At 48.9% G+C, this 15,232-nt stretch overlaps 1 protein-coding gene across 13 annotated transcripts in view; it reads left to right on the forward strand.

The window, feature by feature from the left end:
- Nucleotides 1-15,142, forward strand: part of ERI3 (ERI1 exoribonuclease family member 3) — a 134,350-nt gene extending 119,208 nt beyond the window's left edge. For all 13 annotated transcript variants that reach the window (XM_055347154.2, XM_019017156.3, XM_019017135.3 and 10 more), the window contains one exon: nucleotides 14,596-15,142. In XM_055347154.2, coding sequence (XP_055203129.1) covers nucleotides 14,596-14,625 — 30 coding nt within the window. In that variant the 3' untranslated portion in view covers nucleotides 14,626-15,142. The remainder of the gene's footprint in view (nucleotides 1-14,595) is intronic.
- Nucleotides 15,143-15,232: the final 90 nt, after the last annotated feature.

The following is a 15,232-nucleotide window of genomic DNA, read 5'->3' on the forward strand; positions in this document are numbered from 1 at the left end:
AATTGAGTTAAATTGAGTTGAGATGGCCCTGGCCCACCCCTGGGTGCCAGGGCAGGGGGAGGCAGCTAGGGAAGTGCCTGGAGCTGAGGTGGTTCCCATTAGTCCTCATGATTAATTCACAGCCACACTGTGATAGAGTGGGCTTGTCCCCAGTCAGCGCCTCCGCTGGGGCCCACCTGTTAGCGACAAACAAACAAAGGGGATAAATAATGCATTGGGAGCTGAGCCAGGCAAGGCGGCGGTATTGAAATTAATAGGGATTAGCTGAGCAGCTTGAGGATGAAATATTTACCAGGTGGGACACGGCTTAGGGAGGGCATCCCCCCTTCCCAGAGTCCCTAGGCATAGCTAGGCCTTTCTCCAGGGCATCACTGGCTAGGACTGGGGCACCCCAGCACCACCACTGCCACCCTTGGCCGCCTGGGTTTGCAGGACAGGCTGGCCAGACAGATGAGAGCTCAGGTCCTAGCCAGTCTCCTGGCACAGTGAAGTCCTGGGGAAACCAAGATGCTAGAAGGGAACGGAGGTGGGGAAGGGCCTGAAACCTTCAGGGCTTTGGAAGCTGGAGACAAAGACCATGACAGGGTTTCAGGGCCTGGGCATGTCAAGGCTTTGGGTGGCAAATGTCAGGGCTGGAGTAGGTTTGCCTGTGATCTTGCCCCTCTTTCTTTTCCTTTAGTCCTTCCTTTCTTCTTTTCAGTATGTATTTCTTGAGTGTCTCTGTGGATAACATCTGTGCCCTCAAAGAGTTCATGGTCTAGCAGGAGGTGAAGGAGAGGCAGTTACGATAGGCAGAGAATTGGCTGCTGTGGGGGCACACAGAAGAGGTTCCTAACACAAAGGCGGGATGGGGGGAAGGCACCTAGAGGAAGCACTAGCAAGCCTGGGTCCTGAGAGGTGAAGGCAATGAGCCAGGTGAGAAGTGAGGACTTGAAAACTCAAGGTGCAAATGAGCCTGAATTTGGCTGTACAACAGGGGAGTGGGACTGATGAGACCAGAGATGTAAACAGGTACAGAACTCAGACTTTTATAAAGGGGTTTGGATGCATTGGGAGCTGAGTCAGGCAAGGTGGCAAAATTGAACTTAATGGGGATTAGCTGAGCAGTCCTGAGAGCGGTGAGGAGCCACTGGAAGTGGTGCTGGTGGTGGTGGTTTTAATTTTTGACTCTTAAACTTTTTACTTTGAATTAATTTTACATTTGTAGGAAAGTTTCTATGTATCCCTTACCGAGCTTTCCCTCATGTTAACATCTTACATAATCACAATACAGTTATCAGTACCAGAAAATTAACACTGGTACTGTGCTACATTAAAGGGCCTCTTAGGCCGGGTATGGTGGCACACGCGTGTAATCCCAGCTACTTGGGAGGCTGAGGCACGGGAATCGGCTGAACCTGGGAGGCGGAGATGCAGTGAGCTGAGATCACGCCACTGCACTCCAGCCTGGGCAACAGAAAGAAACCCTGTCTCAAAAGCCTTATTTTAATTTCACCAGTGTTTCCATTAATGTTCTTTTTCTGCTCCAGGTTCGTTGAAGGGTTTGTTGTTGTTATTGTTGCTGTTGCTGTTTTTTGAGACAGAGTCTCATTCTGTTGCCCGGGCTAGAGTGCAGTGATGTGATCTCGGCTCACTGCAACCTCCGCCTCCTGGGTTCAAGCGATTGTTCTGCCTCAGCCTCCTGAGTAGCTGGGATTACAGGTGCCACCACACCCAGCTAATTTTTTGTATTTTTAGTAGAGATGGGGTTTCGCCATGTTGGCCAGGCTGGTCTTGAACTCCTGACCTCGTGATTTGCCCACCTCAGCCTCCCAAAGTGCTGGGATTACAGCGTGAGCCACCACGCCCAGCCCGGGTTTTAAGACAAGGAGTGAAATGACCAGATTGGTGGTTTAAAAGGACACCATGGAAGAAAGATTGGCAGGGGCACTGCCGTTACCTAGATGGGAGATGATGGTGGCCTGGACCAGGATGTTGGTAATGGGAACATGGACTTAGAAATTATTGAAAAATATATGGTAATTAAAGCTCCTAGAAATTATTGGAAAATATATGGTAATTAAAGCTCCAGGAGGGGATAAGTTTGCCCACGGAGAGAGAGTGAGAAGGGAAGAGACCAATGACAGTTCTGAGCAACATCCATATCTAAGAGGTGATCAAAAGAAAGGGAGTGTTCAAAGGAACCAAGGAGAATTGCATGAAAAGTGAGAGTGGGTCACTGAAGCCTAGGGAAGAGAGCTTCAAGGAGTGGATTGTTCACCAATTGTCTATCAATCAAAACCTGAAAAGCTTCATCCTCATGAGTCATAGGGATCATTAGAGAAAGCAGTGTTGGTAAAGCAGTGATCAGATCTCAAGGTGGGAGATGAGGAAATAAGATCTTGAGTGTAAACAACTCTGAAGTTTGCCTCTAAAAGGGAGGAGAGATTGGGTACTAGCCAATGGAAAAGGGAGTTACAGGGAGACTTGTTTACTCCCAAGATGGGAGAGAATTAATATATTTACATGCTTATGTGAAGGAACCAATGCAGAAGAAAAAAGTGAAGCTGTATCAGTGGAAATAGGAGTACTCAATAATGTGTGGACCCTGAAAAGGCCTGGATTCTGGGTTGGACCCTACCCAGTTGGAGTGGAGGGATGGGCTTAGAAAGTGAATCAGGCAATTAGCTGGGCGTGGTGGCAAGAGCCTGTAGTCCCAGCTACTCTGGAGGCTGAGGCAGGAGAATCGCTTGAACCCGGGAGGCAGAGGTTGCAGTGAGCCGAGACCGTACCATTGCACTCCAGCCTGGGTGGCAGAGTGAGAATCCATCTCAAAAAAAAAAAAAAAAAAGAAAGTGACATCAGGCTTGGCCCTCTCTTGTGACAGGAGGAGAGGACTGGGGCAGACTCAGGAGAGTGGCTTCTGTGTGGCTCCTGTGGAGTAGCAGATAAGATTGTTTGCATGGGTGAGGGGTTTGGGGTGATGTTGAGGGCAGGGGATTTGAGATTTGTGGAAAGTAGAGAAACTTGAAATTGTCACTAGGGGTGAAGGGAGAGAGAGTGCACACTGATCAGGAACACTGGAGATTGGCTGGGCAGTTTTATATACCCAGCTGAGGCTGATGACTCTGATTTTGTAAGTGGCACTAGTCTATATGGTTGTGATTTTCTCTAGTCATATGCTCCAGGTGGCAGGCACAGAGAAGGCAGAGTCTGGGTTTTTCCAGGCAAGGGTGACAAGGAAAAGGGAATAAGAGAGATGAGGATTGGCAAGAAAAAGACTGAAATGATGGACCATGCAATCCAGGCTCCAAAGGCAGACATGTCAGTTACGTTGCTAGGACAGAAACTATGACTTTTCGCTTCTTTTTCACTAAATAGAACCCCTGTATAATTATAGAACCGCTGTATAATAATCAGTGTGTACCTAGTTAAAAGACTACGTTTTTAGTTTTCCAAACAGCTAGGTACAGCCATGTCTCTGAGCTCTGGCTGGTGAAACAAAAGGAAATGTGTTGTCTGGGACTTGCAGGAATGATACTTAAAGGGAAACAACTCAGCTGGGAAATACGCTATTCTTGCCTTTTCCCGTCTTCCCCCTTTTTCCTGGAATGTGGATTTGATGGTTGGAGCTCCAGCAGCTATTTTGGACTATGAAATAGTCTGAGGATTGGAAACCACATGCCGAGAATGGCAGGGCAGAAAGAAAGAAGAAGTCTGAATAGTCTGATGATTTTGTGGAACTGAGGGGTGTTTAGTCAACTTATATTGCAAGCCATACTCATAGAATGCCTTTCTTAGTAAAGCTATATTTCTTCCCTCTCTGTTTTCACTGGGGTTTTAGTCTAAACTTGATTCTTTCAGCCTTTTTCCTAACATAGCCTGTGTCCTGAGATACAGCAAGAAACAATTTGGTCAAATGTTTCAAGAGAGCAAAAGAAAAAAACGGTTACCAACTTCCCAGCCTGAAATAGCAGCGTCCTCTTTGTCCTTCGGCCTGCCTCCTTTATTCAGTGAGTTCTATGTTGTAAGGTCCATTCCTTATGTCATTCTCCTTCCTGCCTTTACATTCTGTATCAGTTAGTATACTTTCAGCTGCAAGAAAAATAAACCCCAATTTTAAATATCTTAAATAAGGGGATTTATTATCTCACAAAAGAAATTTGGCGGTAAGGCGATCCTAAGGTCGGTTAATTCAGCATATCAGCAATGTTATCAGGGACCCAGATATGTTTCCATTTTTCTTTCATCTTCAGCATGGTCTTCATAGGCTAACTCCCCTCAAGGTTGGAAGATGGCTTCTGCAGTCCCAGACATTATGTGCAGTTACGAAAACATCCAGCAGAATATAAAGGACTATTTTTCCCTCATGCTTGTCTTCATAAGAGATAAGAAATTTTCCTTGAAGGCCTTTCAGCAAACTTACCCCCACGTCTCAGTAGCCAGAACACATGACCATCCCTGTGCCAATGACTGGCAAGGGAGAAAGGATCACCAAAAATGACTCAGACCACAGAGGATTAATTCTGATTACTTGAAGGGGTAGTGGGCTCTGCCAGCAGAGCAGAAGGGGGTGGCTGTTGGGTACATCATCAAAAGTGAACAAGGGCCGGGACCAATGGCTCATGTCTATAATCCCAGCACTTCGGGAGGCTGGGGTAGGAGGAACCAGCCTTGGTAACATAGCAAGACCCCATATGTACACACACACACAAAAGCCAGGCATGGTGGCATACCTGTAGTTCCCAGCTGCTCGGGAGGCTGATGCAGGAGGATTGCTTGACCCCAAGAGGTCGAGAGTGCGGTGAGCTATGAGCAAACCACTGCACTCCTGCCTGGGTGACAGAGTAGGGCTCTAACTCAAAGAAAAAGAAGTGGGCAAGGAAAAATGTGAATACAGGAGAGACAATATATATGGAGAGAGTAAGGGTATAAATTTTAAGGTTTCAGTGAGTGAAAAAAAAAAGTATACAGACAGGTTAGGCATCCCTAATCTGAAAATCCCAAATGCAGAATGCTCCAAAATTCGAAACTTTTTGACTGCCAGCATGATACCCCAAGTGGAAAATTCCACACCTGATCTCATGTGATGGGTCGTCGTCAAAACTTTGTTTTATGCACAAAATTATATAAACGATTATATAAAATTACCTTCAGGGTATGTGCATAAAGTGTATACGAAACATAAATAAATGAATTCTGTGTTTAGACTTGGGTCCCCATCCCCGAGATATCTCATGTATATGCAAATATTGCACAATCTGAAAAAAATTCAAAATTCAAAACACTCCTGGTCTCCAAGCACTTTGGATAATAACCTTGTTATTGTTATTGTCAGAAACAAGGGATATTTGGATTTAATATTTCAAAGGAAGAGTAGTAGGATATTTAAAAGGTTGACTGTGTTACTGTGAAAATGGGTGGAAATTAGATACAATGGAGAAGGCCATTAGTGCTAAAGTCAAAGAATGAAGAGGCTGGCAACAAGATTTCTCAAAAGGTCAGGATATAGAGGTTGTGGCAGGCAGGTCTCTCGGGAGGGAGGTGGCCATGGTCTGGATTGATAGCATGTGCTCACAAGGAAGTCTCCAGATAGTCTGCTGGCATGTGGGTCTGGGGCCGGATCACAGGTCCTGGAACTTTCCGGCTGCCTGGGGCAGCACAGGCAAGTGGCATAACCTCTCTGTATCTCAGTGTCCTCATTTTGCAAAGGATCTGTCCTGGTAGTTCAGGCCATTCTGGAAGAGGGTAAGGCCCTGACACCTTCCTATTGAATCCACTACAGGACCCAGAAGACTGATGAGGCTGCCAGGTATGGCAGATCTGCTCAGCTGTTCTCAATAGCCAACCCCTCCCTGGCTGGGTTCCCTTCACTTGGCTATAGGTGATCTGGCTATAACCTGGCACTTCTAGTTGTGGCATCCCAGACCAGGAGAAAGGTGAGGCTTTCTGGCGCTTCTACCTGGATGGGGCCTTGGCTGGGATTGATCTGGGGGAGGCGGGCATCCTCCGTAATGGCCAGAGCAGCCGCCCTGTTACTACGGTGTATTTCACTTTTAATTCTGACATATAATGTAATGATCTTTTTTAAGGCCCGATGATATTATCTGCCTGACTAGATTATTGAGTCTTCATCATCTCCAGATAAATTTATGGCCAGGACGAGGCTCAGGATTTATCATCAGTCAATAGAGCTCGATACTCTAACAAGGCGTGTAATAAGATATACATATTTAATGATCCAAGGGGAGGAGTGCTAATGGGAGTCGCGTGAGTGGTCCATGGGGCTGGGGCTCTGCCCTAGGGTTGCCATGGCTGTGGGGACATGGATGTGGTCTTTGTCCTGTGGTCCCCAACTCTGGTCTTTCTCAGGACTGCCTCAGTCTCCTCCTTCCCAAGAGCCTGAGGAAGGGAGAGGTAGGAAAAGGAAGAGGCAGCATTAGGGCCAGGCCAGAGCTAGGGCCCAAGCATCTTCAGCCCAAAGGGTGTATGCATCCCCTGAGAACTCCGCTCCCGCTTCCAGGCCTTGGAAGGGTTGGGGGTGTCCTCAGACCTGTACGCCCAGGCCCCTGAGCATTAGGGCGGGCCCACAAGGGAGGGAGTGCCGGGGCTGCGTGCCCAGGCCGCACTGATGGTGACGGATGGTTTTTCATTATAGCCTCTCAGGTCCTGCCCGCACCCTGTGTGGAAATTCTATTTATTCCCTAATTTGTAAAAATTCCCTCTTTATCTGATCCCAATCAGGGCGGGGTAATTGGCTCTCTGGGGCAGCGGCTGGGGTCCTTGATGAAGAGCTATGTGGATGTACCCAGCCCGGCCCCCACCCAGCCTGCCACCAGGGCCCACAATTAATAATGATTTGCAAATGGCAGACAAGCAATAACACAGAAAGATGTGGCGTCCGTGCTGCCTCTTCATTTCCTTCCCTCGCAGATAAAAATGGCCACAGAACAAAAACCCAGCACTATAAATTCTAGAATTAGTTATTCACTGGGATAAATGGGGCCTGGAGCCACCAGCCACTCTCCCTGCCACCGTTCTTGCCTGCTTTCCCTGATCCAGGTTCTGGCCCCATGTCTGTTCTTGAGCCTGGCCCCTAACTCTTCTGCCTCTTTGGCTCGCAGCACAATTCCTCAGCTTCTCCCCACCACTCCAGCTACCTTCTCCTGTGTGGCCAAGACTTGGGAGTGGTCACCTGGTCTGGGCCTGTAGCTTCCTCTGCAGTGGCTGGAGCCAGCAGGTGGGATTCACCCTCCACCTCCTCTTGTGGACCTCCCTGGCTGCCCAACGTGGTTTCTGTCCTCATTCTGTATTGGGGTTTGAATGACGTTGACATGTCCTGCCAGGCCTGGGAGTCTGGATAAGGGTTTGTCTTGGGTATCATCTTTGGCATTTGGGACCAATCATGTCCTTTGCCTGGCCAAATCTGAGTTGAGTTCCTGGTGGCCAAATGCACTGTAAGCGACATAAGGGGTTTGATGCTGTGCTTACTGGTCAGGCAGTTCTGGGATGCTGGCAAAGGGGTTTCCAGGCACTGTGCCCTCCCGGCCAGGCACATCCCCCCCCACCCCACCGCCCCCAAGTGGCTGTGAGCTGGCGGGTAATGGGCGTGTAATGGCCTCATTTCCATGCCTGGCCTCCAGGAGCGGCGGTAAGTGTTTGATTGCCTTAATTTCCAAACACATCATTATCCCAGCTTTACCAGCGCTTAATAAACACTTTATGAGGATTTTTTTAAAAACATCTTCGGTCCGCATACTTCTCTGAAGTGATAAACTCTAATTAAGTCTAATATTTAAAAATATGGTAATGGTGAGTTGTTTGAATAAGTGGACTGCATTTCTGTAATTTCATTATTACGTAAAACACGCTAATTATTTGGAGCGCGCTTATTACGGTGAGAGGAATCGCCTGCTAATCAAGATGAAATTGCCTTTTCCCCTTATTGTGGAACCATCGTCATCCTTCACCATCAGCCTGTGGCACCTCCAGGCACCTCGGTGGGGTGGAGGGGGCTGAGGGGAGGGGCTGAAAGAAGGGGTCACTTTGGAGTGGAGGCTGTAAGGACCCTGTCTGGGGGAGGGGTAGGAAGCTATGGGAGCCATGGCTGTGGGGAGAAGGAAGTGTGTGTCTAGGAAGTGGGTCGGGTGGGCCAAGGTGGCCGTGAATGGGGGCGCAGGGGACTGTGTAGGCCATGTCTGAGACAAGGAACCGGGGGGTGGGGATATCAGGAATTTATTGTTGGAATAACATTATTTTTAGATGTTATTGGAATAACAAAAATAATAACTAACCGAGCTACTGTTTTAAGCACTTCACAAATAACTCATCTTTTTAACAACACTTTGAGGGAAGTTATTGCTATAATTATTATTATTCCCATTTTAGAGAAGAAGAAACCAAAACAAAGAGAAGTTAAATAAAATTCAGGAACTTGCTCAAGTTCACATGGTTATTAAGTGGTGGAGTTTGGATTCAAACCCAGAAGCAGGATATACTGGGGCCATCTGCTGTGTCAGTCCTAAACTCACTGCCTTGGCCCTCATCTTCCTTCTAAGCTAACATTTGATGCTAAACCTTAAACTGCACCCAGCTGTTGGGTCCCCATCACAGAGTTGCCAGATAATACAGGGTTACAAATAATGCAGGACACTAGTTAAATCTGAATTTCAGATAAATAATTTTTAGTATAAAAAATATAGTATAAGTATGTCCTGTATGGAGCTGGTGGGGCTGCATTTAATCTGGCAGTCCTGTGTCAAGCAGGCCTAGGCACTGGCACTTTGCTCTCAGGGCATTATTGCTGCCAGGATGTCTGGACAGACAGATGTGGCAACAGTTGAGGTTCTAGAATGTGGACACACCCAAGGATCCTGCTGTGTCACCCTTACCGTGCATGGTTCCTTCTCCTTGCACTGTTCTCCACACCTACCTCCCAACTACCCTACCCTACCTCTTCTGGTCCCTGTTCCATGGACTCTTGCCCCATTCCTCACCATGTCCTGAAGATCAGTAATAAAGTGTGTTACCAAGCTAAGCATTCTGCAGGCAGGAGGCCTGTGGAGACTCCAGCAGACCTGAGGATGTGTCTGCATGTTCCTTTAGGCCACACTCCCTCTTAGTCCCATAAGATCAGCAGCTTGCCACCCTACTGTCCCTCCTGTTCCCCCAGTTTGATTGGCTTCTTTGATCATTTCACATACATTCTCTCCTGCCTCCAACAGACACATGTATGGGAATTGTATATGTGATAGAGGTGTCATTTCAAAAGGGTGGGGAAAGTGTTGACAGTTCAATCAATGGTGGTAGGACAATTGGCTATTAGGGGGAAAAAAGTTAGAGTTTTTATTTCTTACCACACCCAAAAATAAATTCCAGACAGATTAAAAAGTTAATATATTAAAAAAACTGAAAGTATTAGAAGAAAACATAGGATAGTTGTGTGTGTGTGTGTGTGTGTGTGTGTGTGTGTGTTTAATAATGCTGAGATAGAGAAGCAAGACATTAGCCTAGAAACCATAAAGAAATGCCTGACAAATTTAGATGTCCCATAGGAATATGACTTAACTCATCCAAATTTGCACCTTCCCTGGTATGCCTTATCTCAGTGAGTGGCACTGAGATCCTAGATGCTCCCCCTGTGCTGTCCTAATCCCCCCATTAAGGACTGCTCGTTCTATTTCCTAAAAATTCTCTTACCTCCATCCACTTCCCCCACATCATCAATAGATCTTCTCCTCCATTTCCACTGCCACTGGCCTGTTCTGGGCCATTATTTCTGGTCTGGACCATAGTACAATCTGCTAATTGATCTGTCTGCCTTCAGGGTTAATCCTTCCAATCCTGTCCTCACATCTAGGATCATAATTCTGAAACAAGATCTGGTACTGTCATTCCCCTCCTTAAACATGTCAGTGTCCATCATTCTCAGAATATTAACATCTTAAGCTCCTTAGTTTAGCATTTAGGTTCTTCAGGATTCCCTTTAGTCAGTCACTGACCACCAGCTTCATCTCTTGCCACTCCCTTCTGATTCTTCATCCCCCCACCCATCTGATAAACTTATTTGGACACTCCACATTTCACCTCCATAAATGTGCCTATACTATTTATTGAACACCTTCCTCACCCCAGCCCTAACAAGGTGGGCTAGCTCCCTCCCCCATCCCCTAAGACCTCTGCTTAACGTTGGAATATTTTCTTAATCCTCAAACAGAACTAGATAACTTTTCCATGCGTCCTTTTCTCATAGCACTGCACACCTGACAGGGCTGTCTTTGAGTTCCTTGAAGGCAGGGAGCTACAGAGTCTTGCACATCCCTCAGAAGCCGTATGGTACAAGATCACTGAGCATACAGAAGGTGTCAGCGCATGTTTGCTGAATGAATGAGTATATGAATGAATGGACTTCTAACTTCTTGGGTCCCCTTCCTCCTGAGGGTCTCCCTAGCCCAGGCCCTGCTTCCTGTCCACTGCCACTCAGTTCCCAGGTAAGTACCGCTAATGGAGAATATCAGCCTCAGGTTGTTTGCCCTTTGTGAGCTCTTTCTGGGTGTCCTAAGTGATCTGAGCAACGCTTCTGTGTGGAGATTGTCAGGCAGACATTTGACTGTCCTTGGGCCCAGCCAACAAGCTTGTCTTTCCTTGTAAGGTGCTAGCCCCACTAATCTTCTCTCAGGGATTTATGCAGCTGCACTCCTCACATTATGGTCTTGGCAATATAAAAATATTTCCAACACTGAGAATATTAATGCCCCAAAAAAGAAGAGGAGAGGGTCATCTTGTCACAAATTGATGATCCTGCAGAAACATAAAAACAGGTTAGCCTGGCCAGGTATGGTGGCTCATGCCTGTAATCCCAGCCCTTTGGGAGGCCGAGGTACAAGAATTGGAGGCAGAGGTTGCAGTGAGCTGAGGTCACGCCACTGCACTCCAGCCTGGGCAACAGAGCGAGACAAAATGAAACAAAACCAAAGGTTAGCCTTCTAGAATTTGAAGGTGAGGTAGAGGCCTCTTGGAGGCCTCTATTGTGGGTGCAGGGCTGTGCTCCCTGCCACCCCACTCCCACCCTACAGCAGCTTCATGCTGGCCTCCTTAGCTCAATGAGAGGTGCTGGAAGGCAAGCCTGCTAACCCAGGTGGCCCCCAGAGCTTCAAGCAGAAAACTTTCCAAGAGACTGTGTTGCCACCAGACACCCTGCTGCTCTCTCTCTCTGAATTTTTGGCCTATTAAAAGACCCAGATCTGTCTCTAGTGCTTCTTCTGCCAAGCTTCCTCACTTTCTAGCAAGGCCATAGGCTTTAAAAAACAAAATATATATATATTTGTCAAGGCTTCAAGGGCTGGAAAAAGAACCTGGTGCTGGAAGCCCATGACTGCCATTCCACTGACTTGTTAGGTGAACTGGAGCAAATTTCTTCCTTTCCCTGGTCTCTGTTTATTGTAGTGGGCCAGTTGCAACAAGTTAGACCCCAGAAATACCCAGTAAACAGGATCTGAAGTCAGAATTTGGAGTGAATGCCAATTGGTTTCACTAAGTCTGCTGGCCCCTATCAGTCATCTGTGCTATTAATTGTATACACTTTCTCACCACTAGGTCCTCCAGAAAACTAGCTTCCTTGCCTTTTCTTCAGAAAGAGGAGGCATTCCAAGCATAAAGAACAGCATGTGCAAAGACGTGGGTGCAACACCTTGTTTGGTCCTCACAATAACAGCAAGGCCATTATCACCCTAGTGGAGGAACCTAAGTATTAGAGACGCTAAGCCCTTGCTGCGTGGTATGCAGCCAGTGGGTGAAGTTAAGATTGGAAACGTGTCCTTCTGGCTCCAAAACCCACTTTGTCATTTTCAGAAAACAGTGAGTGGATCCTTGAGATTGGAGTCCAGGGATTGAGGGTTGAGCATGGCAGAGACCAGAAATAGCAGGGATCAATTTTTGCGGAGCCTTTAAGACATATTACTGGTGTAGACTTTAAACTGAGGGCAAGGAGAGCCACTGAATGGCTTTAAGGAAGAAGAACATGATCAGATTTATGTAAGAAAGATCAGTTTGGCTGTAAGAGAATGAATTTGAGGGAGAAAGAGGACAGCTGTTGTAATCCAAGATGAGTAGGCAGAGAAGAAGAGAAAATCTGCTTAAGTTCATACTTGATTAGATTTGGAGAGTGAGGGAGAGGGCAAAGTGGCAACATGACTCAGATTTCTTTGGGCATTTTGGGTGGATTATGGTGCCATTCACTGGGATGGAGAACATAGCAGGGTGCGGGGTAAGAAGCAGCTTGGAGAGAAAATTAGCTCGTGATTGGACGTTTAGGGTTTATCTAGAAAGAGATGTTCAGGAATATGTGGTGTAGAGCCCATGAGCTGTCCAGGCTGGAGACGGTGATCTTTAGGGGGTAGCTGAAACTCATGATTTAGATGAAGCCATCCAGTGTGTAGAGTGGGGAGAGGTCAAGGACAGAGACTGGGACGTGGGGACCCTCTCCCAGCACAGGGCCAGGCACAGGTGGGAGAACAGTGCTTGCCCACTGGATGGCTGGTGGCCTGGGGGTTGGGGCTGGGACATTCACTTGGGCCAGGGGAAGCAAATTGAACGATTTGTCCAGCAGTGAGGGAGGAGCCAGATGAAGTCAATAGAAAACTAATTTTCTTTTCTGCTGGAAGAAATGAGGTGTGTGGCCGCTGGGTAATTGCAGATAACGAGGGGACTTATTCTTAATATGCACAGTGGCCACGGTCCCTAGGGTACCGGAGACAGGAAGGATTGGAGGTTCCCTGATAGGGCCAGACTTATTTGGGAAGAAAATCACCCTATCATAGTCTCTCTGTTGGCACTACCACAGCCCATGGGCCCCATCCTAACCCTTCCCCCTCTTAGGCCCCTTCCGGTCCCATTCCCCTTCCTGTCAACTGCCTAGCACAGCCCCTCCCTCCTCCACCCACTACCCCCAAAGCACAGGCACACACACTAAGAGAGACAAATGATGGGGCCTCAGCTGAGCGGGGTGCGTGTCTGGCCCATAAACCACGGGGATGGGTCACGTCTGGAGTTGCCATGGTCGCCACTACCCACCCATCTGTCTTCCCACTGTTCTGCCTCAGACCAGCCCGTATGGCTTCCTGAGTCCCTGGGGGAAGGTGTGACCTCTCTGTGCCCACATCCACTGCAGGTGCGTCCACGCTGATCTCTGCGAGACAGGACCCTGTCTGACTTGCCTGCCCAAAGCAGGCTCTGCAGAGCTAGGATCTGGCTAGTGATACAGGGCCTGAGCTGATCAGAGACTGTGCCCTCCTACTGCCCTTTTCTAGTGCTGGAGGGTCCCCCTTCCTAGGCTAAGGTCCTGGCAAAAGTGGGCCTTGACATGCAGAGGCTTCCTGACCCGACCTTGACCTTAATACCCCCCCACACTTGATTATGACATTGATGTACAATATTTCTACAATCACAGCATCGATCCTATGAAGGTTGGTGGTGGCTGAGGCCCTGGTTATGGCCCAGGAGCATCTAAGGGAGGTGGGAGAAGAGGCAGGTGAGGGGATAATGAGTTTGGTGGCTGCTGTGGGCAGCTGAACAGAAAAACTCAGGCACTCAGGCTGTTTCTCTCCTAGGCTTCTGCTAGTGGAATAAGCTCTGGCCAGGTGCACCTCCTGCTGGTGGTGGTGGTGGTGGTGAAACAAATCCTGGCCCATGTCCGTGACGCTGAGGCCCCAGAGGCCTGATCCTCCAGCCTCCAGGGTTCTAGGACAGTTGAAAGCATCCAATACTGGAGAAACTGTTTGTGATAGAGTCTGATACATGCAGACATATTCCACATGAGGTATGGGCAGAAACAGGGCCCAAAAAGGTGACTAGCACCCACTTTGAGCCTACTGGGACAGAAGCAGGGCTTCCGCCGATGTATACAGGAGGGTTTGGTAGATGGCTGATGGCCAAGGCTAAGAGGAGGACCACAAATCTGGACCCTCCCCATCCTGTCGGAGCTCCACAGGAACAGGTACCCAGGCAAGTTGCTGTTTGAGCACACAAGCCTAGGACACAGGGCAGGTGTGTTTCCCAGGGCCCTGGCCCAGCAGTGCCAAGCCTTGTGCCTTGTCACTAGTGATTATGGCCTGGGTCACATCTCCCACACACACGAAAGTGCCAGCAAAGTCACCCTGGCCATGGGTGTGATGAATGGCCGCGCAGTAATGAAATGGAGACATCAAGGCGGGTGGCGGGAAGACGGAGTGTGGCGGATGGGCCGTCCCCACGCGGCAGCAACAAGAAGGATCGCCCAGCGGCCGGGGGCCGTCAAGGGAGAAATTACACATTTACTCTGCCTTTTTCTTACTGCGACGGCGCCCATACATCACCGCTGGGGCTGGGGCGGGACATGCCGGCCAATTTCCAGCATGAATTATGGAACTGAGAAGCATCGAGACCAGGCTTCCTGCCGGCCCAGCATCACCCAGACCAACCTGAAGCTAGGAATGCTGCCACCAGGGGATGGGACCACCCTCTCTAAAGCCTGTGGCTCCTGAATCTGACCCTGCTTCCCACCCCCACCCTTGTAAGAGCACCTGTGGGCATGGAGGGGAAGGCTCTGGGGCTGATCTAAATGTCTTCTCTCCTTTTTAGACGACTGCAAGAACATTGCCAACATCATGAAGACACTCGCCTATCGAGGCTTCATCTTCAAGCAGACATCGAAGCCGTTCTGATTGGCCGAGGACAGGATGGGGCAGGACAGGGTAGCTGTTTGGCCCAGCCCAGAATCCTCCTCTCCCTCACCAGAGGGGAAGAGGGAGAGTGGCATAGCTCTGTGTCCAGAGTGTCCCCAGCTGCCCTGTGGGCTCATGCCCTTGGCGTGGGCTTGTGCCCTTGCAAGGGCTTGGCCACTTGGCCCTTCTGGAGCAGACACTTTGTGCCCCCCATCCCCACCCCTCAATCTCAGCCCAGTATCAGCCCCTCCCATTGCGGGCCTGGGCTAGGGGGACCCAGGCACTCACCGCCTCCTCCCTGGTACACAGGCTTCTGTGGGGCCACCAAGCCCCCCCTGTGCCCCCTCCCATCCATAGTGCATGGTGTGTGGTGCCCCCAGGGCTCCAGGACAGATCAGGCCCCACCTTGTGTCTACCCCAATCCCCGCTGTGAACGTGCCACTGAATAAAGTTGGGGAAACGAGGCACTGGGTGTGTGTGCAAAGCCATCTGTGTGTGTGAGGCTGCTGCTGCGCCAAAGCTGTCAGGATGTGAAGGTAGGTAGAGCATGTTCC

Source organism: Gorilla gorilla, chromosome 1 (assembly GCF_029281585.2).
Source record: "Gorilla gorilla gorilla isolate KB3781 chromosome 1, NHGRI_mGorGor1-v2.1_pri, whole genome shotgun sequence".
Taxonomy (NCBI): domain Eukaryota; kingdom Metazoa; phylum Chordata; class Mammalia; order Primates; family Hominidae; genus Gorilla; species Gorilla gorilla.